We start from the raw sequence: 25,999 nt of genomic DNA, 5'->3' as shown, positions 1-25,999 counted from the left end.
AAGACTACTATTTAAAATATATCCCCAGAGATTTGTCTTTCTCCTCTTCAACCTCCCACACCAGGATTCTGGGTTTCCACCGAGCCCCCTTGGTGGTCGGCAGGTTCATTAATCTGCGGACGGAGGTCAAGCCAGTCGCCACGGAGCAGCTCCTGAGCACCTTCCTCACCGTAGGTAAGAAGACCAGGGAGGACACTGGGAGAGGGGGGTAGTTAATAAGTTGAATGGGGCGTCATTGAGCAGGCTGGCTCCTGGCTTTCAGGAGCTGAAGAACTGAAGGGAATACAGAAGCAGGTCGGGCAACTTGCTCTCAGGTTCTGGGGGCCAGTGGATCTTCCTAAGGGTGGATGACAGGAAGCTGGAAGTCCCCTGCTGTGAGGTGAAGGTCTGTGTGGGGCGGGCCGAGCAAGGCAGGGGTCAGGACAGCATCGCTGAGGGGCCTTGTGCACCGGCCCACAGTCGAGGCTTTCTCCGGGGCACTGGGGGCCACCGAAGGAGCCTGGGCATGGAAAAGTCAGGCTCGAAGCTCAGAAAGCCACCGTGGCAGCTTGTCAGGGATGAGCTGGGAAGGGGAGTGCCTGGGGCTCTTGGAGTGAATTCGCAGGCATTAGGAGTCAGAGTAAAGCAGGTACAGGGGGTAGGGAGATTTAAGAGATAGTCTAGAATGGAAAGAATTTGGTAAACATATTAAATGGAACATTCCAGAAATAAACAGCTCACCAGTTTTAAATTGTGCACCATTCAGAGTAGTGTGACGAAATCTCACACCGTCCACTCTGTCCAGCTGGGACATGAGTCTGCCCCTTGTCCAGTGTGTCCCGCTGGGTCCTTGCCCCTGCCGCCCGGGCATGCCATCCCTCCTTCTTCCCAGTGCTCCTACGAGACACAGGGCCAGTACGTCTCCTGGTACTGAAAGTGGGTTCAGAAAGATGCTTGGGCAGTCGTGGACTCCTGGGGAGAGAGAGGGTAGAAAGGGAGGCTGACTTTTTCCTGTGTGTCCCTTTCTACCTTTTGAATTTTTCTTACACCCTGTGCAGCTCTAAACGTAAGTTCAGGATCTTGGTTTTCACAGTATCTGTTTACTGCATCGGGGAGAATTGAGAATCTTCCTCTTTCGTTCTTCAGTGTATTTGGCTCCTTCCTCTCCTTTAGGGAATAATACTTGTTTCTATGGGAAGTGTTATTACTGCCGAGAAACGGAGCCGGCTTGTGCCGACGGAGACACCATGGAGGGATCTGTCACACTGTGGCTTCCAGATGTGTGGCCGCTGCAGAAACACCGACACCCCTGGGGCAGGACTTACCGAGAGGGCAAGCTGGCCAGGTAAATGCTCCTGTGGGCCACTGCTTATTTGTCCCCTGCGCCTGGCCCGGTGCCGGCCCCGGATGCAGCCAGGGGTTCTGGCCAGGACCAGAGAGGACGGAGGAGGGTCGGGGCAGACTGGCCGGCAGGAGCCTCGCCTCCCTGTGTTCAGACAGTGCCGGGACGGCGTTGGCTCTCAGTGAGGGATGCCGCTTGCCCCCAGGTGGGAGTATGACGAGAGCTACTGCGACGCTGTGAAGAAAACGTCCCCTTACGACTCTGGCCCCCGTCTCTTGGACATCATAGACACCGCTGTCTTTGATTACCTGATTGGCAACGCTGACCGCCATCACTACGAGAGCTTCCAGGACGACGAGGGCGCCAGTATGCTCATCCTCCTCGATAATGCCAAAAGGTAGGCGCGGCAGGACGCCCTGCTCAGGGAGGGACTTCTGTGCGGACACGAAGGGTGTTTTCCAGGCCATCCTGGAAGAACCCAGGATGCACTTGACAGAGGGCACATCTCCTGTTTCTTCGCGGTTGGCGAGCCCACCTTCCAGCTTGTTCAGGTTTGCACTTCCTCCATCCACCCTCGGGGATCTGAGGACTTCAAAACATGGAGAGGTGTTTTTCCCCAGGAGTTAAAGACTGTGATTCTGTTCACGGACCGCTATGGCCAGGGCTTTGATTTATCGCTGCTCACATCATTCTTTCTTAACTGTGATGTTTAGAATCTTGAGACGTACATATTTAATAGAACATGAAATCTGGTTACTATTAAACTTATTTCATCCAAAAGTTCATGCAATTTTAAAATGTTAATTTTTTGATAGGCTGTTTTTGTTTTTTGTTTTTTGATTCTCACCCAAGGGTATGTTTGTTGATTTTAGAGAGAAAGGAAGGGGGAGAGAGAAACTCCAGTCGGTTGCCTCCTGCGCACACCCTGAGCAGGAATCGAACCTGCACCATTCTGGTGTACAGGACGACACTCCAGCCGCCTGGCCAGGGCTGTTGCGTGATTTTCAATAGCAGTCTGGGCCCAGACTCTCACTGCTGTGGGAGGAAGAGGAGTGCTTGGTGATTATATAGAAAGACAAGTTACTCTTGCCTTGAAAAAGATAATTTTACTACTTTTGAATAAATGAAACGTCTTTATTTTTAAGTCTGAGCTCTTTGAAGAGCACGCCGCACTTCTGGTTTGCATCCTGCGTGGTGCCCATTCAGTGCCCACTTGCAGTCACCCTGAAGAGGGTGCTCCTTTGGAGCCCAGAGCTGTCCGGGTCACTGCAGTGAACACTGGTCACTGAGAAGCTGGGGCATGGGTCCTCGGCCAGGAATGCTTGGGCAGAGTTTGCTGACGCCGCCGCCACCTCACACTGAGCACCAGGCGCCTGGTGCTCGCACGGGGGTGACAGAAAGTGATAGGCCAGCAAACTGCCTCTCCCTCTCCTCCTCTCCCGGCAGGGCAGGTGGGAACAGTGCTATTCCCAGGCATGTGCCTTGACTGGGAATCGAGCCTGCGACCTTCCGGTTTGCAGGGCAACGACGCTCAACCCACTGAGCCACACTGGCTGGGGCTGTGGCTTCTTTTTACAAGGAACAACCACATGCTTGTTGGCAGGAACCTCATATGAAGAGCCTGTGTTTCTCTACCCACCCTTGAAGATTTTTCAGGTTAAGAGGTCTTCAGGTTCCCCCGGCTGGTCTGTGTTGCCCCAGCCCTGCTTCAGCACCATGCTGTGTCTTGTCAGGAGAAGGGGGTCCTTGTAAAGGAGTGCATGTGTGGTTCCAAGCTGTCACACTAACTCTTCGGAACCCTGTGTGTAATCGACGGTGCCTATTTGTTTGTAATTCAGGTGATTTGAGCTGCGGGAGCAGGGCATGACTCAGGGTCCATTTGGGTTTCTTTCAGAGTTTGCTCTTGCTTTGGTTCTAAGAAGGGAACTGGTGCTTCCACCTGATTCACTCAGGTTTCGTTTTGTTTTCAGCTTTGGGAACCCCTCGCTGGACGAGAGAAGCATCCTCGCCCCGCTCTATCAGTGCTGCATGTAAGTTATGCACACCGACGCCAGGCTCGGGCGAGCACACCGGTTCTCTCGGCCTTGAAACTCCTGATGCCCGAGCGGCGCTTCTCATGCTTTTGGACCCAGAGCCCCTCAGGGTCCTGAGGTGGCAGGTCCAGGACAGGTGGAGGCCAGCAACCCAGTGCTCAGAATTCATTTCCAACTTGTATGAATAGAAGTTTTCAGTCTATTCATTAATGTGTGTCCGTGTCTGCTTTAATAGCAGAATATAGTCATGTCCCCCCCCCCCCCCCCCCCCCCCGGCAAAAGTCTAGTCAGCAGGGTGTCCAACCTTTCGGCGTCTCTGGGCCACACATTGAATACACTGCAACACGTAATCACAAAGAAATCTCATAATGCTTTCAGTAAATTTTCAGTTTTGTGTTGGGCCGCATTCACAGCCATCCTGGGCCACGTGTGGCCTGTAGGCTGCGGGTTGGACACCTCTGGTAGTGCCGCCTGTGTCACTGGTCACTGTACTGTGTTTACCTTATGGTTTCACATCCTCGCACTCCCCAGCCCAGGCGTCCTGTGGTTTGCGTATCTCAATTTGAAATTGTATAAACCAAAAGTAACGTTTCCCATAGGTACTTAGTAACTGAATTTTTTAAGCCTATGTTAGAGAACAAAGAAATTAAAAAGCAAATTAAGAAAATGAGATAAAGACTGGGCTCTAAGGAGCTCCTTTTTGGGTCACGATTGCTGGTAAAGGTCTAGAGTGAGCGCCAAGAGCCAGCCGGAACCCACACAGACAGGCGCATCCAGAGCGCCTCTTCCTACTGGGCAGCCCCAGGGCCCCCGGGGCCGCGCAAGGCTGCCCCTCTGGGCAGCTGGTCTGCTCCTCCTTTTTCTTTCCTTTCTTTTTTCAATCGCAAAAATATTCTTCAGAAAGTTTACCCAGGCAACTCTTAATTATCTTCGCAAGTGTTGGGAAGCAGTGGTGCATCCAGTCAGAAACTGTACCTGTGAAGGGAGCTGTTTCTATATCAACTCTTGGTGTGATCAGTCTGGCCCAGTCAGGACACAGAAAGACAGAGTGGGTGGAACAGAAAGTTGAGTGTAAAGGATAGTATAACTGTGATGCAGGAGTGACGTCACAGAAAACTAGGGCTCAGGATGAACTTGGAAGGGCACCCCCTTCCTGAAGCTGGGGTTGGGACCTCAGTGGAGAAGGTGTAGGTCAGCCCCCTGGAGGGCAGGAAGCAGCCCTTGGAGTGCAGGCAGGGGACAGGCAGGCAGCATCTGGTGGCATGGCACACAGAGCGAGGACTCGGCAGAATCCTCCTGGGCTGCAAGCAAGCCATGTCTGTGGGCCTGCAGAGAGGATGGGGGCTCCAGAATAGGCAGGTGGCCTTGGGGGCTCTGGTTTCCACGTCAGGAGGGCCTCGGGACGGTTTTCACCAGGCCAGGTGGAGGCTCTGAGACCCCCAGGGGCCTGCCCATTCTGGGACCGAGGCTGGGGCGGAGTGGCACTTGACACCCTAACCCTCACGCTGCCCGCCCCTGTGCAACAGCCAGAAGCAGCGGGAGGGCCCCCTTCTGGAGAGAGAGATGCTGGAAGGAAACCCATCCTACAGTTACAGCAGGTCATAGCAAGAGATGCCCCGCCGCATGCGGGGAGCCCTGATGCTCGGGGCATTTGTAAGCGTATTTTAAAACAGCAGCAGCATGCTGCCTCTGTGCTTGCTCGCCGCTCCCATGCTCCAGCCAAAGATCGGTCTGTGCTCTTTACATAGTTGCAGAAGAGGCTGCCGCTCGCAGAGCCCAGCTTTTCTGTGCACCTCGTGATTCCCCTGGCACCCCAGGGGGATGAGCGCTTTCTTCTGAGATAAACAGAAGGGCCTCTTCAGCGACTGAAATAATTACAGAAAGTAGGTGTCCTCACAGGAAACTTTTCTTACTCACAATATGAACGGCAGAAGCCTTCTAAAATTCAGCAACACGAACAGAAGGAAACCACAGCTACCCATCGAGGTGCAAGGACAGTGTCTGTCAGCGGTGCAGTGCCTTCACTCGGATCCCGTGTGTCTGAGTGTGTGCGCGTGTAGGCACACGTCTTTCCCCACGGAGTGCCGGCGTGACAGGTCTCACTCACGGACAGGCGTTTGCCCGCCCCCAGCATCAGGGCGGGGGCAGTTCCCCATGCCGCCGCTAACTTCCTGCGCTGCTCCTAATGTCTGCGCGGCATTTCCCTGAGGGGAGGAGCCGCAGCTTTCCAGCTGTTGAACAGTCAGATTGGTTCACATTTTTCCTGTTATGAATGAGCGTATGTAAATCTTTGTATTACCTCTCATTGATTACCTAGGAAAAATACTAGAATGTGAACATGTGACTTACTCATAATGATTTTTCAGTTGAGGTATTTTATATAGTTCTTTCTTTCTTAAAAAAGGTTTTATTTATTTATTTAGAGAGAAGGGAAGGTAGGGAGAAAGAGAGGGAGAGGAACACCGATTTGAGAGAGAAACACTGATCAGTTGCCTCTTGTATGTGCCCCAACCGGTGACCAGGCCCACAACCCTGGCATGTGCCCTGCCTGGGAATCGAACCAGCAACCTTTTGTCTTGCAGGAAGACACCCAACCAACTGAACCATGCTGGCCAGGGCTATATAACCGTCTCTTTACTCTATCTCTTTTGTGTGCCAAGCAGTCTGTGAGCTCCATTTGATAGTGAGAGGTTTTATGTAACGCGTCCCAAAACTTTCTCTTCCAGCATTCGCGTTTCCACCTGGAACAGACTGAACTACCTAAGGAACGGCGTGCTGAAGTCTGCCTTAAAATCCGCCATGGCCCACGACCCCATCTCCCCAGTGCTCTCCGAGCCTCACCTGGACGCTGTGGACCAGCGGCTCCTGAGTGTCCTGGCCACCGTGAAGCAGTGCACTGACCAGTTTGGGATGGACACCGTGCTGGTGGAAGACAGGATGCCTCTCTCCCACTTGTAATTCCCAACACGGAATAACTGAAACTTCTTTTCACAAAGATAGAGAAACAGCACAATCAATTCCAAATGGTATGAGACGGATTGGAGATGGCCAGCAGCACGTTCTGGTGATAGGGAACAGGGTGGCCTTGCATTTCTTTGGTGTTTTCCATCGTAGAAACTAAAGCAAGGACCGTAAGCTTCAGGCCACGGAAACGTTCCTGCGGAATCACTTGACTTCCCCGCACGTGCCCATTCTGGCAGTGGGTGTCACAGTGGGTCAGGCGTAACTTCTCATGCCAAAGGACAGGCAGGTGTGACGTCCAGACAGGTGGATGCTGGATTGGTCCCGGAGGGTGTATTTTTGAGTTCAAGGCACTCTTAGAGTCCTTTCACCACACCTGTGGATTTCCCGAGAACACTTTGCAAACTCTTGAGTCCTTTTTTACCAGGACTAGTCAAATTGGGAATGTCACTGCCTCCTAAGGAGCGGCAGCAGGGGAACCTGGCGTTCTGTGCAGCCGGAGGAGCAGGCTTTTAGGGGCAGGGGGTGTTTAAGACAGAGGTAGCGGGAAGAACACAAGCTTGTTTGGACTGCTCAGCAATTAGGCAGTAGCGTTTCTGAGGGAGCCTAGAGGAGGGACGAGGGGAGAGGGAAGGTAGAACTGGCATCGGGGAGATGGCTGGCTGAGTGAGAGCAGGTTCCCCTGTGTTTCAGTTCTTAAGGTGTGTAAAAGCTAACGTGACTCGTACCTACGCAAAGTCTGTGTTCTTACAGTTGTGTTTAAATGAACCAAAAAGTTGTCTCCAGAGAACTTGCTGTCACAACCCAAGCAAGATTCTCTTACGGAGACTTAATTTTTCCCTTTTGCGCAGAGGAGACAAACCCTTTCCGAGCTAACAAAGCAAACAATACTTTGAGTAAGAGTTAGGTTGCCTGTGATCTCTGCCGTCCTGGTTTCTCTTCTGAGATGAGTCTCCACCTCTGCCGATACGGCCTTTGTAGCTGCTGTTCCCGAGAGACTGGCAATCCTGACCGTGCCTTTCTCGTGCGAGAGCCGGCTCCCTCTGACCAACGGCGGTGCACGTCCCGCAGGGGCTGGGCCTGTCTTAGGGCTCGAGCCACGCGGGTGGCTGGAAATACAGACCGAAGCCTTCTGAGCCTTAAAACGAAGGGGGTTGTACCAGGAAGAGCCTTAAGATTTTGATTTACATCAAACCCTGATTCATCATCTAAGCTTGTTTGGAGTTTTGAACCCATGTTCTTTTGTCTGTGGTTAGCACTCTCAAATTTCAGGTTGTGAAAACTCAGGCTTAGTTCTGGGTTCTGGCAAAGAGACTCTGACGTGTAGGCAGTTGTAAGCGGTCAGACACGGGGATAGCAGGCCTGGTGTGCCCACTGCGCGTGTCCTCGTCCAGTGTGGTGTCCAGCGCTGCTCCAGTTCCGTGCTGCTGCCAAGCAGGGGCTCATGCTGGACAGTGTGGTCGACCAAATGTGATGCCAGCCCCCGGAGACCAGTTCTAGTCAACCACCCTTTGACAAGCAGTTTAGGATTGAAAGATAACGGTGTACCCTGTGACTACTTCAAAAAAACACAAAATTAGGATCCTTTTGTACTTTGTGCATGCATTTTGAGAAGTACACGAGCGTGGGCTGAGTTATCGGAAAAGGTTTTGAATTTATGAAGACATATTAGCACAAAACTCTGAACTCGGGTCCACAAAAGGAGGCCTCGGTTCCCACTGTAAGACCCGTGCCCAGAGATTCCCCAGGAGCTGGAGGGTTCCCTGGAGAGGGCTGCCCCGGGGGGTGGGGAGGGTGCCAGCCCCGCTCTCCCCGGTGAGTGCTGGCTGAACTAGGTTATGGGCCAGTGTTCTCCCGACACGTGGTCCTGTTGTAGTACGCACGCCGCACTGGAGTGAGTCAGCACTGTTCTCGGACCGGGAACTTCATTCCTGATGTCCACAGCAGGACGTTCGGCTGCAGGAGACAGCAGGAGGGAGAGCTGCTTTGAAACCACCTCATCCTGCTTTAAAACATTGCCAAAAATAAGTAATTTCATTCTCCTTCCCTGCTGTTTAAAAATTCATGCTCTTCACAGGCATTCAAATCTGTAATGGTTAAAAAGTTAGGGTTTTGCTAATGACATTGAGAATATAAATTTATGTTCAAAGTCAGGATCGGATTAAGTAAGAAAAGTATGTTTAGGTGAATCTTGAAGAAAATCAGCCATAAACATCAAGCCGTAAAATTTACAAATACTACATTTTGTTTGAAAAAAACAGGTAGATATCTTTTCAAAAGTTCTCTAACACTGTTCTCGTTACGGTTTATTCGTTAAGAGTCTCACACTATTGCAGTCAAACACATCGGTGGGAGGGTTTCCGTCAGCCCTAAGTAGGGTGTGCTTAGCAACCTCCACAGGTAGATGCAGGTACGTTTTAACATTACAGAGCTAGGAGAGTCAGAGCCGACTGCTGAGTCCTTTTGTCTTTCTCCCACTTTTTAAATATGTTTATGCTGGAGTTTGAGGGGAAATGCGAGGAGAGAGGTTTCATTCTAAAACTGCTCTTTAATATGAGTCTGTCTGGTGGGTTTGGCCATAAATAACTTTCTGTGCAAAACAAATTAATAGGTAGGATCTGATTCGCTCAGAGTATCGTTCAGGACTGCGTGAGTAAGGCAAGTCTCCCTGCTGGCGCGCAGGGTCGGTATGCCAAGTGAACCCGGAGGAGGAAGTGAGAATTTGGGTACGTCTACTGCGCGTCACTTTGGGAAAGATGAATCCTTTTTATGGCAGTTTTTCATTGTTACCTGAAGACAACATGTTCTTCCAAAGAAATCCATCTTTTCTCTTTTTTTTTTTTTTTTTAAAAAAGGCTTCTGGCCCCCCCTCCCCATCCACCACACTCCTGCAGCCCCCCCCCACAGTGGTCTCTGTGTGCTCACGTCTGCAGTGACGGCAGAGCAGCCTGGTCAGCGAGCGCTCGTGTGGGCCATCCTGTGAGCTGGAGCTTCGGGAAGCGTGAGAAAAGGTGTATGTGTGTATATAGTCATAGATGTATTCTAGCAGGAAAAAAACGTATTTATTTTGACACAGGGAAACACTGATTTACGTTGCGGAAGGACTCGAAGCCAGTGAAAGGCCCTCTTCTCAGGCTCTGAGCGGGACCCTGTGTGCAGAGACCACCCGTTCAGCAAAGGCCCACCGAGCAGCCCCCGCGGGCCTGCCCCCTGCCCAGCCGGAGGGACCCGACTTTGCAAACCTTCTCGTGCCGGGAAACGGTTCTTCTCACTCAATTCCTGACGTCTGGGCTGAAATGCTAGGGGCTGGGGACTGTACTGCCACGGGTTTTAAGGAACTAAGGGGTTGCTAATACAGGGTGTTGGGGGAACTGGGAGTACCGTAGTGGGGAGCTAATTTATTTGCTTAAAAGGGAAGCGTGAGAACCACCCCCGTCTGTTCTGATCCGCCAGGGGCCCCTCTCCGAGCTGTTGCACAGAGGTTGCGCACGGTACGTCGCCTGAGTTTCTGACACGCTCTGCGGGTTCCAGTTCTGGAGGCGAAAGCGAATAAAGATTTTAATAAGTATCGGCGTGTCATGTTTTCCTCTTGTTCTCCCGCCGCCGCCGCCCTCCGTTTCAGGACAGTTCCAGGGTTACCGGCTCCAATTCCCTGTTTCACTGGGGACAGAAGATTACATCGTCTAGTACTTCCACAGCAGCTGGTGGGTGAGACCCCAGGCTTCCGCAGGAGGCTTCCGGAGGCCCCCACCAGGTTGTGACCAGACTGAAGTTTTCCACAGGATGATTCTTGGGTGCTTTTTGGCTATTTAATAGCCCAATTCTTGCAGCTCCTGTAGAGGTGAAGATTTAGGAAGCCCAAAGAGCTTGTCAGGGCAGTGCCGTAGAGGCACAGGAGAGAAGACCAGGCATCCTGGGTATGATTCTCAGGACAGGTTTGTAACTTTGAAATTGAAATCCAGCCTCAGAAATCTCAACCAGACAACAGAGCAGAGTCCCTAAGACTTTTTTTTTACTGGACTTGCAGCATTTTCGTTTGTGCCCGTTTTCGTCATTGGCACTTGAATATCAGTGGGAGGCTGAAGCCTCTGACGAGTTCTTACCAACTCGCCACATCTGGTCCTTTTCCAGGCGACATTTCAGGCCTTGTAGTACAGCTTCAAAAAGGCAGGTGGGAGGAGGGAGGGCGCGGCTCTGTTACAGGCTCCTGTTCCCCAGTGTATTTGCCTATGAAAACCTTTTTTATTTAGCAGGGCCCATTTTGTAAGAAACGAGAATGGTCGCAACTGCTGGCTTAGCATGGCTGGGCTTCGTGAGGTAGGTAGGTACAGTATAAATCCCAGGGAGTAACCGGAGCAAGTCGGGGTTTGTAAAGTATTTGATCTTTCTTCAGTAGACATCGAGGCATCGCGCTGTGTGAGCTGTGGATGCCGCCGAGGTGGTAATGACTGTCCCTTTCCTCAAAGAGCCTGTAGTCCTAGCAAAAGAAAGCTGTGTGTGAAGTCCCCAGTGCTTCAGCAAGGACGTAAGTGGACTCCAAGGGAAGGAAGGGCAGGAGAGGAGGCGGGTTTGGGGGAGAGGCAGGAGGGCCCGCAGTGCGGAAGAGCTTTGACATGGGGTGTGTGTCGGAGCCCGGACTCCAGAAACGCGGAGCCTCCTAGCCTGCGCGCTGTCGTCGGTTCCGGGGTCACCAGAGATGTCCCTTCAGAAGTTTGCTGTGGTTCTGGTTGGGGTGTGCCCTGTCTTTTGAGAGGACAGGCTCAGTCCACTGTGAGGCCTGGGTGGCTCCGTGGCACAGATGTTAAACAGAGGGGCCGCTGGCATGTGGACAAGCTGTGAAACCCTCATTTTGTGTTTGCAGGGTTTGCTTTTTACGTGACAAGTCTATTTGGAGACAGACAGACTTGATTTTTACTCGAAGGTTGATTTCGAGGCCGGCGGTGTTTGCTGAGTTGCCCCCGCAGGGTGGGGAGAATGCCTGCTGCAAAGGTGAGTCTCACTCAGATGCCAGTGGAGGTGTCGGTGCCCGTTTTCTCTTAGAAAGCTGGCTGTTAAAATGTAGCAGATTTCGATTGGGGAGGTCTGGCGACTGAGGCTCTGCGTTTCAAACAAGCTCCTGGGTGTGCTTGCTGAGGAGTCGCAGCTGCCTGCAGTTTTCACAAGCGCCGGCAGGTGTCCCCAGCATCCCGGCGATGGGCTCCGAGAGCTCGGCCAGCAGCCTCGGAGCCCGGGCAAGGAAGTGTTAGCCATTTATTGAGGCCAGAGGCCAGAGGCCCGTCTGCGGCTGGTGTCTGGAGTCATTGTTTCTGTGTGGGGCTGGCTGGTGAGACGAACGGTTAGCTCTGCCGTTTTCAGGAAAGGGAATGTCTTGTTGACATCGAGCTGCTTGTCCAAGAATTTCCCAGCAACCTACTTTGTCCACCATGAAATGCTAAACTCAAGTCAAAACAGCTCAGAAACTAGCTCTACATCAAAGTTACAGTAAAGAGAGAATTATTTCCACAGTCTGAAAATTTGAATTTTTAAAAGAAGCTAGTGTTAATTCTAGTAATTTTCTTGCCACAAATGCACCTACAAGCTTCACTAGTATAAATAAAACCATTCAGACTTCCTGTGTGCACACCATCCAGAGCCTCCCCCGGGCGAGGCATACACGGTAATGAAAGTGTCCGTGTAACTGAATTAGCCGTCAACCCTCACAGCATCCCTACAAAGTGACTATTTTATATTACCCCCATTTTACATGTGGGGAAACTGAGGCATGGGGCAGGTAACTTAACACCTGCAGTCACACAGAAAATGGTCGGGCTGTTCAGTTAGCACGGTGGTAGGTTGCCCTTCCTGCTAGAACAGCGCTGAGTCAAGGAGTGAGTTAATGGTTTCGGTTTCCTTGGTAACTGCCCTGAAGGGTTTCGTGAGAATGACCTCACTTTATGCTGTCCACAGGGCCCGCCACTGCTCTCTGGAAGGTTTGGGTTCAATTCTGACACCGCCCTGCGTGGCTAAGTCAAGCACTGTCCTGAGGTAGCAGTACTTTACACCGTAGCTCCGGCTGCCTAGCCAAGGTGCTTCCCTGAGTTCTGCAGCTGAGTGAAAGCAGGTCTGGGGAGCCGCTGAGGGCAGAGCAGAGACTGGGACAAGCCGGCGCTTGTGACCATGCGCTAGGGTCCCCTCTACTGTCCGAGAGCCCAACCTCAGCCACGGAGCCTGTGGCAGCAGCCAAGTCCCATGAACTGTCTAGAGACAGCAGCCAGGACAAGGTGGCTCTTAGGCCAGCAGCTGCATTGAGCTCTGCTGAAACCTGACCGCCTGGCTGCAGGTGCCGGGCAAGTGGAAGGGAGCCCAGGGAGAGGTCTTTTGCCAGTGGCACTGTTACCAGGTGGGGGCAACTGGCCCTGAGCGGAGCTGCCCAGCGTGCGCTGTAGCATGGGGGTTCTCGACTTCGTGTGGGAAAGATCTCACAACACGAGTCTAGGCAACTGTGAGGGTCCGTTCATTAACGCTGGGACAGTGAATCAAGGGAGGGCTGAGCTTGGAAGAAGCAACAGGTGAGCCTGGGCTGGGCTGCCTTAGCTCACTGGGAGGTCAGAGAAAAGGGGGTTTGGGGACAGGTTCAGGGGATCAGCCTGGGACGAGCTGCCAGCTGCCTTAGAGTTTAGGAGACGCATGCCTGTGGAGAAAGGAGTTGGAGGAGAAGTCGGAAAAGGAAATGGCTCGGGCTGCTCCGCAGCGGGAGAGCACTTGCCTGCTGGGTCCTTTGTCCTGAGGCTTCTGTCTCTGTGGCAGGCGGGAATCTTCGGGGAGGGTTTCAGCAGAATATTCATCAGTTCTCCAGGTGCGTTTGGAGTACCCAGATGTGCCAGAATGAGTGCATTGGGGGGTGGGGGGATTATTCTTTGGCCTGCTGTGTTGTTACTTTTATCTTGCGCCTGTCTGGCTCTGATGGGGTTTTTGTTATTTGTTCCTGACTTCGTCTGCCCTTGGGTTTAGCTGGCACAAATGACATTAGCTGGGTCCCTGTCCTCTATGTCCCAGAACTGGGAGATTTTAGCCATGTATTCTCTGGTCAGGGAGAAGAGGTGAGAACCATTTGCTCTCAAGTGCCCTCGGTGGGGAAGATAAGGTCTTGCGATTCCCTGGCTGCCTGTAAGTTGCTCAGTGTCTGGCCTTGTTCAGTTTGTCTCAGCTTCCCGTTCCACTGGTCCGGGAGCTCTCCCCGTCTCGCGCTCTCCGTCACAGTGTCAGAAGCAGCTCATGGTCACAAGCACTTACATATTGCAAACATAGCGAAAGAAGACACATGGTACTTCTTTTTAACGAGATACGATTACACCGACGTGAGACCTTGTGATTTTCCCATGACTCGGAGAGTTTCCAAAGCCCACGTGTCCCCGGCTGGGCCCACAGCTTCCTGTTGGTTTCGTCCCGACTCCCAGTTGTGGGCACCTGCCGGTCAAGCTGCCCGGTTTCAGTGTCCCCAGTGGGACACCGGCCTGTGCCCTCTCCCGCCCGCCGGCCTGCAGCAGCTGCCCGCTGGCCCACCCACGGCAGGTGGGTTGCGGCGGTGCCTCAGACACGGGGCCGGGCACAGAGGGCGCCCGTTTGGTAGACCACGCAATGGCCACCGCAGCTGCCCGAAATAACAGCAGGGTGATGTCAGTGGCCTTTTCGGCCCAGCTTCAGGACTTCACCTCGCACCCACAGTCCGCCCAGAATAGGCGCGGCCAGCAGGGCCCAGCCTGGGTTTCGGTTCCGCCTCGCCCAGGGTCACGTGGGGCTGCTGTTCCCTTGGCAACGCCAATCCGGGGCGACCCGCCTCGGAAGCCGGGGTGCCCGGGCGGTACTTAACCAGCCCGGGAGGCCGAGCTCCAGCCCGAGGAGCAGCAGCCGGCCGGCTATGCCTCGAGGCCCGCGGCGCCCGCTCTGGGCCTGGGTCCTGCTGCTGCTGCCGCTGCTGCTCGCGGGCGCGCTGGGGCACCGCAGCCCGGCCGGGCCCGGGGAGGCGGCCGAGGAGCCGGGATCGGGGCAGGCCTGGCCAGCCCTCCAGGACCTGCAGGAGCGGCTGAAGGCGGCCGTAGCCCTCTCCAGGCGGTACTGGGCGCTCTTCAGCTGCCGCGTGTGGCCTGAGACCTGCGGGCAGGACGGGAAGTCACCCCTGGGTAAGACCCCCCTGGGTAAACGCAGCTGTGAGGCTCTCTCCTGCCCGGGGCCATCTCCCTCTGGAGCCCCCTCTGCGAAGCAGGCGCCTTGGGGGCCAAGGGGCCAGCTTTACTGCGCTGCCTGAAGCCCCATCCTAGCCGCCCCCATCCCTTGGTGCACCCGGCTTATTCGGAGGACGGGCCTGGCGGCCTACCCCTTTGTGGCTCCTTCCTGACCCCTCCACACAGCTCACACTTCGAGGGTTTAAAGTCCCCGTTGGACACTGTCCCCCCGCCTCCGGGGTCCTTTTGTCTTCTCTGTTGCTGAAGGAGGCAGAGCCTGGGCTGGGAGTCCCAGACCTGAGTTCCGGGTCCCTCTTGTCCCTGACAAGTTGTGTGGGAGGGCGGCCCCATCACTGTCGTGGACCAGACGATCTGGGGCTTGTGGTCTGTGCCCACAATTGTAGCTCCAGGAATAGTACACATGGCGATTTGTGTAATGGGGCTCTAAACGTCTCATTTACATCAAAAGATTTCCAACTTCCAGCCAATGGTTTGTGAGTCGTCTTGTTTTTGCCAGTGGTGGGTACATTCGAAATGGCGTTTGAGAAAAGAGTTTCGAGGCCTTTGGGCTCGGCTGTGATCAGATGAGTTTGGAATCCAGAGCATGCAGGAAGAAGGGCGGCCTGCGGGCACTGACTAGACTGCAAACTGCAACCTGCTCGCAGGCAGGGATGGGCTGCTTGCGCCACGCTGTGCCTGAGGCCTGTTTGTGGAGCAAACTGAGCCTTTCTGCACCAATAGCAAAGCCATTTGCTTCCGTAAAGCTGGTGGCGACCACTCGTGCCCCTTCCCTGGCAAGATGCAAGGGAGGCACAGGGAGGAACTGTGAGGAGTGACCCTGGAGCAGGGGGACGGAGGACTGGAAGAACCGGAAGAACCGCTGGGGGCAGGGAGCCGGGAGCCGGGAGCCGGGAGCCGGGAGCCGGGAGCCGGGAGCCGGGAGCCGGGGCTCCCTCTTGGCCCCAGGCTCTGTCCCTGCCTCACCGCATCTCCCTCTTCTCCAGCCTGGAGCCTTCCCCTGCTGGGCCAGCAGTACCTGGACATCCTCACCACGTGGTACTGCAGCTTCCAGGATTGCTGCGATGGGGGGGACTGCAGGATCTCCAACAACCTCACAGGTTGGGACTTGCAATCCCTGGGGTGGGGGGGGGGGGGCAGCCCAGGGGCAACGGCTAGGGTGCAAGTACCTTCCGTCATCCTGCCCGCAGCTGGTGGCTCCCGCCCCAACCCCCGCACCCCCATGGCTCCCAGCCACCCCTGTCTCCAGACCCTGCAGCCCCATGGCTGTGTGGGAGTATGGGAGTTAGGGCGCACGCTGTCTGTCCTCAACAGGTGTTTGGTGAATTGAATTAAAATTAATAAAGTGAGGGCACATCCATGAAATACTTGTGGGAGTCCTGAAACTTCCAGGCGGGAGCAGCTTCGTGGGCATGGGGTGCAGGGTCCCTCCTCTAGACTGGACTCTGCCGGCCGTTCTGGGGGGTTTCCGGGGCCTTCAGAGCAGGCGGCTCATTCTCTCCCTGAGGAAACGGGGATTTCTCAAGCTCTGCGGAAGACAGGCCCCAGGCCCCTTCTGCTGCCAGGTCTGCCCACTAGCTTGCTTCAGGGCCACGTGGGGTGGATGAGGATGCCCCCTCAGTGACGTTCAGGTGCTCCCTCTCTCGGCTGTTCCTCCCGGGGCTGTGGCCTGTGCGCCCCTCTCACTGTGGCCGCCTCTCCCCCGCCCACAGGCCTGCAGTCAGACCTGAGCGTGCGGCTGCACGGCCAGCATCTGGCCCGGGAGCTGGTCCTGACCACGGTGAGGGGCTACTTGGCACTGCCCCGGCCGGACAAGGCCCTGGTTCTGTCGTTCCACGGCTGGTCTGGCACAGGCAAGAACTTCGTGGCCGGGATGCTGGCGGAGAACCTGTACCGGGACGGGCTGAGGAGCGACTGTGTCGAGGTGTTCGTCACCATGCTCCACTTCCCTCACCCCAAGCTCGTGGACTTGTACAAGGTGAGGCCCTGCAGTGCTGGGGCCGGAATAGGGCTTGAACAGGGCGGCCCTCTGTGCTGGGGGTGGGGACTGGGGGCGGGGCCATTCCGACAGGATTGGTAACCCACAGAGACATCCACCCCCTTCCGGCCCTGAACACGTGGAGGAAAGACACATTCTGAACACCAGTTATCCCCGGGCACTGGCTCTTGGTCCTTGACATCTGCACACGGCAGGCGGGACACTGAGCTTAGACAGAGAAGCCGTGTGTCATTTCCTGTGCCAGCGGCGGTGGGAGTGTCGCAGGGCATGTGGGACAGAGGGCGGCCAAAACTCTGCCAGAATGTCCCCACACGGGTGGAAGCAGTTGGCATTTTGGCATACCTCCTGCAGACCTCTCCCTGAGCTGTTCTGTGTTTTACATCGTAATTATATGGGACAGAAGTTGCATGTCCTGTTTCTTTGAAAAAGGCCTGCCATAAGTGATGTTCCCGAAATCGCTCACTATAGGCCAACAATTGGAAGGACAGATACAGGCTTTGAGGCTTTGCTAGTTGGGGTCTCCCCCATTGAGACGTAGTAGCAGAAGGAAGCTGGACAAGGACCATCCCCCTGCAGCCTAACAGAGATGATGGCGTCCGTCTGGCTTTCAGTTCCGGTGTTTGGAGAGGGATATAGCCTGGGGTGCTGAGGGAAGAATCTGAGGACAGACTGCCTGAGCAGCAGTGGGGTGAACCGCCCTCTGGGCAGGTGGCTGGTCAGCCAGGCCTTCCCAGCAAGACTCAGCTGGCTTTGACTGTAGCAAAACTGGGTCTCCGCATCCCTGCTGCGGAAATGCCAGGCACACACTCACACCCTGCGCACCCTCTCATCCATGTGTTCGGGCGACCAGGCTGCAGCCGGGCAGGGAGTGGGGCTCTGCTGAGAATGCCCCACCCGGGAGCAGGGTGGGCCCTGTTCTGGCAGCATCTTTTCAACTGAGGGCTGTCTTGCCTGCATGGGGAACCCCAGTTCCAAGGTGGCTGGTCCCAGACAGGTCCTCCCCAGAATTCTTGGCCCAGTGGGTGCTCCACTCCTAGAAGTTCAAGAAGGAACTGTTGCCGCCTCTGGGAACCTGAGCTGGTCTCTCCCTACCCCCTCTTACTAGAGCCTGATCCCTTCCCCCAGGGGAGGGGGCATTGGCCGCTAGTTCTGGGACCTCATCCTGGAGGGGCAGGAGCAGGCTGGGGGCCTGTTCCCTAGGGCAGCAGGCCCTCTCCCACTCCCTCTCGCGGGCTGGCTCCACTTCATTGGCTTTCAAATCTTGGGCTGCAGGAGAATCACCTGGAGAGCTAGCTAGAAGCGGCTGCCCTAGCCCCACCCCCGGGCAAGGCACTGCAGACACCCGGATGCCCCACCAGGGCCCTCCTGGTTGGAGGGGGGTAGTGTGCCTCCCAGGGCTCCCCAGCAGCTCCCTGTGTTCCGTGCAGGAGCAGCTGCTAGACCAGGTGAGGAAGACGCAGGAGCGCTGCCGCCAGCCCCTGTTCGTGTTTGATGAGGCTGAGAAGCTGCACCCAGCACTGCTGGAGGCTCTTGGGTCGCACCTGGAACGCCAGGCCCCTGAGAACCACAGGGCGGAGCCTCCGAGAACCATCTTTCTTTTTCTCTGGTAAGGTCTGACAACGAAAAACAGGAGGGCCGGGCAAGGGGAGGAACCTTCTGTGCTTTTGTTGGGGTGCTGTGCGTGCCTGGCTTGGAGCATGCAAGTGGTTGCCCCAACCTGCAGTTGTTGCTGCAGGTGGGAGACGGCTTCCATGCCCTCCTGGGCTGCAGGGCCTTTGCCGCAAGGGAAACCAACAGCAGCGCCCCAGCAGAGAACTGGCTGCTTGGGGTGGAGCAGGGGTCGGCGGGGGGCCCTGATTCTCCCCCCAGGGCACTTGTGAAGGACTCTGATCCCCCCCACACACATCCCGTGGTACAGCCTGCTAACTGCCTCCGAGGACCAGCCAGGGGAAGCGCAGGTGCCCCTCATCTAGCCTCCCCGTGGCTGACACGGGGGCTGCCCTCAGCCCCAGTCCGCACGCAGCCTCTCAGCCAGGGCCTGCTCCCCCGTGGACTCCCCTCTCAGAAGGGCAGTGAGATGGTGGCTTTTGTTGCCGTTCCTCTAACTGAGATGTGATGGACTTGGGGCAGCACGTTGACCTCAGGTGTACAGCGAGGTCGGCCGTTTGTACACACGGGCGTGCCTCGTTCTGTTGCCTTCCCTGCGCTGCAGGTGTTGGGCGTTCTGCAGATTGAAGGCAAGACTCTCCACCTGCGAACAGGTTGCGGCCCACTTTATGGCGGCGGTCTGGGGCGAAAGCCGAGGTCTCCGAGGCCTGCCTGTATCGGGAGATGTATACTAAGCCTAGTTAACACCTGTTGCCATACACAGGTACAGAACTTTTTCTTGTGATGAGAACTTTTCAGACCTCAGCATTTTCAGATCTGCAATTCAGTATCAGCTAGTCACCATGCTGCATGGTACGTGCCGGGCTGCTTTTTTATGGCGGGAAATCTGAAGCCTTTGACCCCCTTCACCCATTGCTCCACCCACTCTGCCAGTCGCTTCTGGCCACCACCAGGCTGGTCTCTCTGTGAGCTTGGGTTTTGGTTTTTTAGATTCAACATATGAAACTATATACCATCTGTCTTATTCTGCCTTATTTCACTTAGTGTGAAATCCATGTCGCAAATGGGAAAACTTTATTGTTTTTATGGCTGAATAGTGTCGCGTTGTGTTACAGACGACATTTTCTTCCTGCACTCGGGCTGTTTCAGCGCCTTGGCGATTGTGATAACGCTGCAGCGAATGGGGGAGGGGTGCAAATGTTCTTTCAGCTTAGTGTTTTCCTTTTCTTAGGATAAATGCACAGAAGGGGACGTGGTGGATCAGGTGATAGTTCTATTTTTAATTTTTTGAGGAACCTCCATGCTAGTTTCCATAGTGACGGCAGCAATTTACCACCTCTACATCCTCATCAGCGTTTATCTTTTTGATGACAGCTGTTCTAGCAGGTGTGAGGGGTATCTCATTGCAGTTTTGATTTGCATTTTTCCCTGACGGGGAGTGATGTTGAGCATCTTTTCACATACCTGTTGACCATTGGTATGTCCTCTCTGGAAAAATATCAATTCAGAGCCTCTGCCCATTTTTTAACCTGGTTGGTTGAGGGTTTTTTGTTTGTTTGTTACTGGGTTAGTAATCCTGTGTTCTGGGTATTAGCCTCTTATACGGATATTGTCTACCATTCAGCAGGCTGCCTCTCCTTTTGTTGATGGTTCCCTTTGTTGTACAGAAGCTTTTTGAGGGCCCATTTGTTTATTTTTGCTTGTTGTATTAGTTTTTGGTGTGAGATTCAAAAGAAATCAATCACCAAGACCAGTATTAAGGAGCTTTACCGCCTGTGTTTGCCGCCAGGCGTATTGAGAGTTTCGGATCTTACATTCACATGTTAACCCATGTGTGTGTGTGTGTGGTGTAGGACGTAGTCCAATTTCCCCAGCACCATTTATTGACGAGCTTGTCTTTGCCTTACTGTGTATTCTCGGTTCCTTCGTCACGTGTTAATGGACCACATGTGCGTGGGTTTTATTTCTGGTTCTCTGTTCCGGTCCATTGATCTGCTTTCCTGCCACTATCAGACCGTCCTGAAGACTCCAGCTTTGTAGTAGCGCTGGAAACGCAGCTCACACACACGGAGTCCCCTCTTAGAAGGGCATTACGTGAGCAAATTGGTTGAAGATTGAGTACAAACTGCCCTTGATAATTCTGAACGAGGGCCCAGCCAGCGGGTCGCGTCCCATCACGTCCAGCCTGGTGTGCTCTCTGCCCAGCCGCGGAAGGTCTGTCTCTCTGAGTGCAAGGAGTCCCTGGCTCCCACCACGGAGGACTTTTCCTGTTCCGTTCAGCTGTGTGCCCCGGGCCCCTGGAAAGGACTTTGCTGAAAGCAGGCTTAGAAATCAACCTGCCCACCTGTTACTTTAGGAAGGCTCCAGCTGGGAGTGTGCCACCCGAGTCTGTTTTACAGTCAGTCTCGGTTCCTGTTGGCCCGACCCGAATGCTTCACAAGCAGCTTCTTGCACTCAGAGTGGAAGGCAAACCAGTCCCTCCCTCCCCCTTGTCCTCTGTAAGGTCGGAACCTGCGAGCTCGGGGGTTCTCCCCAGCTTTAGGGCGTGCTCTGTGCTGGTGGGGAAATAGGGGGTCTAATGTCTCATCTAGGGCTGGAGAGTGCCAAGGGGAGGAGCCTGTTTCCTTCTGCACCCACAAGACAAGGTGGGGCCGGTTTAAGGCGTCGCCAGTGAGGTTTCGGTGTGTTGGTGGTGGGGCCTTCCTGGTCTGTAACGCCAGCTCTGGGGTGCACAGAGGCTAGGGAGGCCCTCTGAGGAAAGCCCGGATCTCCTGCAATGACTGGCTGTGACTGACCGCCTTCTGAGGCAGCCCAGAGGCAGCCCGGAGGCACGGGGCTCCCCCTGCTGCAGTGATGTGGGTGGAAGCTAATTCTCCTCCCCACTCTGAGCATGCCTGAGCCAGCTCTGTCTTCTTGGCTGAAGCTGAACCTCCCTGCACCTGGGCTCGGCCCAGTTCGCAGCACCGGTGCCAGGATGTCCTAATGCGACCCAGTGGCCCTGCTCTCTCTAGACAAATGTTTGCCTTTGTAATGTTTTGGCCTCAACCCACACCACCAGCAGTGCCTTCATTCCCTCCAGCTCTGCCCTTTCCCCCAGTGACCCAGACTTTGTGCACTGAGGTCACTGGATGAACTGAATGGGAAGGAGGGTACCACACCTGGGACAGCGATGCAAGGATACGGCTCCAGGGGGCGCCAGTGCCATCCCAGCCTCTTAACGTATGGAGGTTTTCAGTTCCATAGCGATGGGTGGGGAAGACTGTATTTGAATCTATTAAAGATTCAAAAATTCAATCACATAAACTTGAGCTAATTGGCTTTATTGAGCAGCTGAGGAGTCAGGCAGCACCCCATCTAGTGAAGAGCCAAGCTCCAAGCAGCTGTGTGCAGGGGGAAAAGCTGCTGTTATGGGCAGAAACTAGAAAGGGTGTGGAAGTTACTGGAAAAGAAAGGGTTGTTTCTGGGAAGGCAGGGCCTTCCCTCAGCTCCTTTGGGGACAGAGAGGGCCTGCGTGATAGATGACCTCCTTGGCACCTGCCAGAAACATCCAGGCTCAGTGCCATGGGCGGCAACACCGTGGCCCCACTGTGGGCCTGTGTTGTTTTCTCTTCAAGTTTCTGGCCTTGATTTCCAGACTGTGGGGTGGAGACCTGTTTGGGAGAAAAGCACAGCTGACTCAAACTGCTGGGGTGAGCAAGTCAGCGGTTCTGGCCTGAAGAGCTGCCCCCGCCGGCTGGTGAGCTGGGGCTGGAGGGCCCCGGGCCTCCCTCTGGGCCAGAAGACTGACGCTGACCACGTTCGCGCACTCCCTCCGGGTGGGGGAGGCCCCCCAGGCGGCCGCAGGACAGGAGCGAGGCACTCCAGAGAGCACAGCAGGGGCCTCTGCCCCCTGCAGCCGCGACTGGAGAGGAGCTGAAGGGCTGCCTGCCTGGGCTGCTGTCAGGAAGAGAGGAGGCAGAAAGGACTGTACCCCGGGGCCCCCCTGAGAGCACACTCCTGGAAATGCGGGCGTGGTTGCACGGGCACCAGCCAGGGCATCTCACGCTATCTGGTACAGGTCTCTCTCTTCACAAACGAGGCAACTCAGACTCACAGACTAATGGCTGAGTCAGGTTTTCGGCTGTTCTTTTAGAGATCCTAGCAGGTAGGGTTGGGGTTTCTAGAAAGGCCTTTGAGCCCCCATCCCCTCGGGCTGGTGAGGTGACATGTCCTGTCCTAGAGCCAGTCTCTAGAGGTGACTTTGGGCCCTCAGACCTCATGGTCGGCAGGTGCCCTGGGAGGAGGAGGAGGGGACTGAGGTGTTCCAGGAAGGTGACCTCTGTCTAAAGGTCTGTGCTGGTGTGGCAGCCCCTGAGGGGGTGAGCAGAGAAGGGGCCCGGCTTATGTGTTGGTGGGTGAGCTGCAGGCCCTCACATGGAGGAAGGGAGCTGTTGGCTGCGGGGCTGGAGGAGAAGTTCAGAAGGGAAGTGGGGACAAAGGTGCAGAGCTGTCCCCACCACCAGCGGGAACTGCCTTTGCCCCTGGGGGCAGCAGGATGAGGCAGTCTGTGGGCAAGTCACCTCAGCTGACGCAAGCGCGGTGCAGCTGGCGATGAGTGCAGAGATGACCTCCCAGATGACCCCCAGGGCAGGCCTGGCGGTGGGGAGGCAGCAGTTCCCCTGCAGGCAGGTGTTGGGGGAAGTCTGGCTGAGCTGAGAGGATGAACTTGAGCATGGACAGGGTGGGGACTCCCCTTGCTGCTGCCAGGCTCTCCAGCTTGGCTAGATGCTGGGCCATCCCTCCCTGCTTACCTGCTAGGCAGGGAGAGAGCCACTCAGCTTCTCCTGTGTGCCCGGCCCCTGGGACACATACACGCACACTACGTGGACAAACACGCGAGTTAATGAGCCAGCCAGGGCTTTGTGAGAGACGGAAGACCCTGGGTCCCCACTCCCTCCCTCTGCTGGGTGGCAGTGTGGGGCTGGGGAGAGCCAAGGAGGCAGCTCTGCCAGCTTCTGTTTGGGTGGCACTAAGATTTCTTCTCACCCCTTTTCTCCCTCATCTCTCTAACCCGGTCCTCTTTCCTGGGCTTCAGACCCAAAATTCCAGTTGCCCAATGATGTCACAACCCCCTAGAGAAATACTAGGGCACGTGCAAATCCAAGCTTTGTTTCCACCTTCTGTGGTAGCTTCTGCTGGGGGCGGGGTGGGGCAGCTCCAGGCCAACATGGTTTTTCTGTGAGGGCCTCCTTCCTGCCGCTTCCACAGCCGTCAGTTAGGGGCCTGCCCACCATGCTCCTGAAACCCTTCCCTGTCACCTCCCCTGCCTGCATCCTCTCCCGGGGGGGACCATTACTAGAGCTCCCTGACACCACTCACACCTCTTCAGTCCAGTCCCTATGGCCCCAGACTGATGTTCTTAGGGTGCAAAACCGACTAGGTCACCGCACCACCTCCCTACCCTTCCGTGTCTGACACCTGCTCTCCACGGCCCGTGAGCCCGAGTCCTCATGCACAGCAGGCAGAGGCCACCCACCCTTCATGTCCACACTCTGCCCCTGAACACACAAGCTCTCTGAGCGCCTGCCCTGTGTCTATGGTCACTACTTGGTCTGCCTTCGCTCAGGAGCCTCCTCTCTGGGCCTTGGCTGCTCCCACAGGAGCACTTGCCATACTGTCCTAGAAACACACGCCCCTCCTTCCACAGGAAGTCAACGGAGGGAACCACAGCTCACGGTCCCATCCCTGGGATCCCTGCACCCAGCAGAGTCTCAGTAACTGCTTGTCGAAAGGGAACAAGGCAGGGAGGATAGGGGACACCGCAGGACAGTGTCTTCCTACAGACCTTGGAATTGTGGCAAGATCTCCTGGGGGAGGGGAGGCCCAGGCCCTCCACTTCCGTTCTTCCAGGCACCAGTGCAGTTGCTTCTGTGGTCAGCTTATCCATTTGAACCCTGAACATGGGAATGAGACCTGTGAGCGAGCTCTTGTCTCTTCCAGTAACCTCGGAGGCAACGCCATCAACGAGGTGGTCCTGGAGCTGCTCCAGGCTGGACGGCCCCGGGAGGAAGTCACGATGGAACACTTGGAGCCCCGCCTCCAGGCTGAGCTGGTGGCATCCACAGGTAACCCACTGACTCCAGCCACACAGAAGTGAAGCCTCGGGGGTTAGAGTGCTTCTGAGGCCGACAGGGGACTAGGGACCACAGGACACACCGAGAAAGGTAGACTCCTTTTCCGAAAATGCTTTGGAAGAGAGGAGTTTGCCCCGGCCCTGCAGATACAGGTGGGGGCTGGGAGGCCTGTGAACCCCGGGGCTCAGCCTCCAGTCAGAGGTAGCATCGCTGCCCCTCTTACCATTGAACCAAACCCTCAACCTGGCAGCCACGCCCCACTCTCCCATCTCACCGGCGCCCACACCCTGTGTTGGCCATTGTGTGCTCCCGTAGGGGCAGGCCCAGAATGGCAGAGAGGTCCCCACACTCCAGGCCAGACAGCCATCCTGGGGCTGCTGTGAGAGCAAACCCTGCCCAGATCTTAGGATCCAGGACACCAGGAAGCCCTACTGGGGTGCAGCCCCAGCTCAGGCTCTCCAGGTAACTCTGGTCTTCATTTCAGACAGTGGCTTTGGCCACAGCCGCCTTGTGAAGGAAAACCTGATCGACCTCTTTGTCCCCTTCCTGCCACTGGAGCACCGTCACGTCAGGCTGTGTGCTCGTGACGCCTTCCGGAGCCGTGGGCTCCCGCACTCGGAGGAGACACTGGACGAGATCGCCAGGACGATGGTGTACGTCCCCAAGGAGGAGCAGCGCTTCTCCTCGCAGGGGTGCAAGTCTATTGCCCAGCGCATCAGCTATTTCCTGCCTTGAGGGTGAGACGGAAACTGCCTCGAGCCACCTTCCTTCCACCACCAGGACCTTGGGGCCGGAGGAGTCCCACCCAAGCAGTGGGTGATAGGGAGGCCTTAAATCAGCAGCCAGAGCCTGCTCCTAAAACCGCCTGGTGCCTTCACGAGCCACGTGGGAGGGAAACACGTCCCACGGGCTCGTTAGCCTCCCAGCTCTCACCTGCAGAAGTTTGGACTTGGGTGAGGGTCTTGAGCAGCAGGACCCTCTGTGGGGAAGGGGAAGGAAGTTCTGCTGACCAGTGGCAGGTGGGGGGTACAGCTCAGGTTTGCAGGCTGGGGGAGGGGGCTTTCAGGTGGTTATTCCCAGAGGGGAGCTGCGCAGCTTGTGTCTGTGAGCAGGTCAGGGAAGAGCAAGTACAAAGTAATTGTTTTAGAAAGAATAATGTTAATGCAGCCCAAGGTTTGTTCTCTGCAGCTTTAAAAAAAAAAAAAGTTGGGGGCCTTGATGTCATTGTGCCATATGTAAATATTAAATTTGGTATTTTTCTAAAACCTTCAGCTTACTTTAACGAGACCTAGTAAGCCAATTCACTCGGCAAAATTCTACGTGCCAGGTGACACCGAGGGGGGTGGGGGGTCTCGGCGGCGTGTGTGGGCACTCACCGCGCGGCCAGGGGGGCTGTCCATTCACTTCAGTCCGCTTTGCTGAGCTGGGGGACTTCCACCTCGTCTGGAAGAGGCTCCCTTCTGCAGCACAGCGCTCTCCCACAGGGAAACGTGGCTCCCGCACCCCCAGCTTCGAAGAGAGAAGGCAGCGTTTGAGCAGTGCACGGCCGCACCTACACTGTGCTCTGCCCAGTTCCTTCCCGCCCCCACCCGTCTGAATTACACAGGTCATTACATCTGTCGTGGCCTCAAGGGTCCCCTCTGACTTAAGACCTCACTGAGCCCTGGTGAAGTGACACTCCTGTCTCCCACGTGACACGTCCTCACAGGGAGCACCTGGCTGGAGCCACAGCAGATCCCCAGTAA

The 25,999-nt window shown here is 55.5% G+C and overlaps 2 protein-coding genes and 1 long non-coding RNA gene across 7 annotated transcripts in view; 2 read left to right on the top strand and 1 right to left on the bottom strand.

Annotated features, from left to right (window-relative positions):
- Positions 1–9,883, top strand: part of FAM20B (FAM20B glycosaminoglycan xylosylkinase) — a 32,067-nt gene extending 22,184 nt beyond the window's left edge. For all 4 annotated transcript variants that reach the window (XM_045189185.2, XM_053916062.2, XM_045189180.3 and 1 more), the window contains exons 4-8: positions 65–174; positions 1,153–1,324; positions 1,527–1,718; positions 3,292–3,351; positions 6,081–9,883. In XM_045189185.2, coding sequence (XP_045045120.1) covers positions 65–174; positions 1,153–1,324; positions 1,527–1,718; positions 3,292–3,351; positions 6,081–6,312 — 766 coding nt within the window. In that variant the 3' untranslated portion in view covers positions 6,313–9,883. The remainder of the gene's footprint in view (positions 1–64; positions 175–1,152; positions 1,325–1,526; positions 1,719–3,291; positions 3,352–6,080) is intronic.
- Positions 9,884–14,161: 4,278 nt separating this feature from the next.
- On the top strand, positions 14,162–25,621 carry TOR3A (torsin family 3 member A). 2 transcript variants are annotated; one of them, XM_053916064.2, is made up of 6 exons: positions 14,162–14,474; positions 15,521–15,634; positions 16,247–16,512; positions 17,961–18,139; positions 24,121–24,245; positions 24,743–24,916. In XM_053916064.2, exons 1-6 carry the CDS (start codon positions 14,213–14,215, stop codon positions 24,766–24,768), a joined length of 972 nt encoding a protein of 323 aa, XP_053772039.1. In that variant the 5' UTR covers positions 14,162–14,212; the 3' UTR covers positions 24,769–24,916. The 2 variants fall into 2 exon arrangements, with proteins under 2 accessions (XP_053772039.1, XP_045039918.2); XM_045183983.3 differs by having other exon boundaries at positions 14,164–14,474; positions 24,739–25,621.
- On the bottom strand, positions 21,443–23,054 carry LOC128779784 (uncharacterized). The gene is made up of 2 exons (XR_008425840.1): positions 22,701–23,054; positions 21,443–21,791 (listed from the first exon to the last, which is right to left on the bottom strand). It is a non-coding gene; the product is annotated as an uncharacterized lncRNA (long non-coding RNA).
- Positions 25,622–25,999: the final 378 nt, after the last annotated feature.

Source organism: Desmodus rotundus, chromosome 12 (genome assembly GCF_022682495.2).
Source record: "Desmodus rotundus isolate HL8 chromosome 12, HLdesRot8A.1, whole genome shotgun sequence".
Lineage (NCBI taxonomy): Eukaryota > Metazoa > Chordata > Mammalia > Chiroptera > Phyllostomidae > Desmodus > Desmodus rotundus.
The sequence above is the reverse complement of the archived record's forward strand: the minus strand, read 5'-3'. Positions and strand labels throughout refer to the sequence as shown.

What these genes read in the sequence shown, in the direction of transcription:
- TOR3A (XM_045183983.3), top strand. Translation starts at nt 14,213, where the DNA reads ATGCCTCGAGGCCCGCGGCGCCCGCTCTGGGCCTGGGTCCTGCTGCTG. An exon ending in GGACGGGAAGTCACCCCTGG is followed by an intron (nt 14,475 to 15,520) that starts GTAAGACCCCCC and finishes CCTCTTCTCCAG; the next exon opens with CCTGGAGCCTTCCCCTGCTG. An exon ending in ACCATCTTTCTTTTTCTCTG is followed by an intron (nt 18,140 to 24,120) that starts GTAAGGTCTGAC and finishes TGTCTCTTCCAG; the next exon opens with TAACCTCGGAGGCAACGCCA.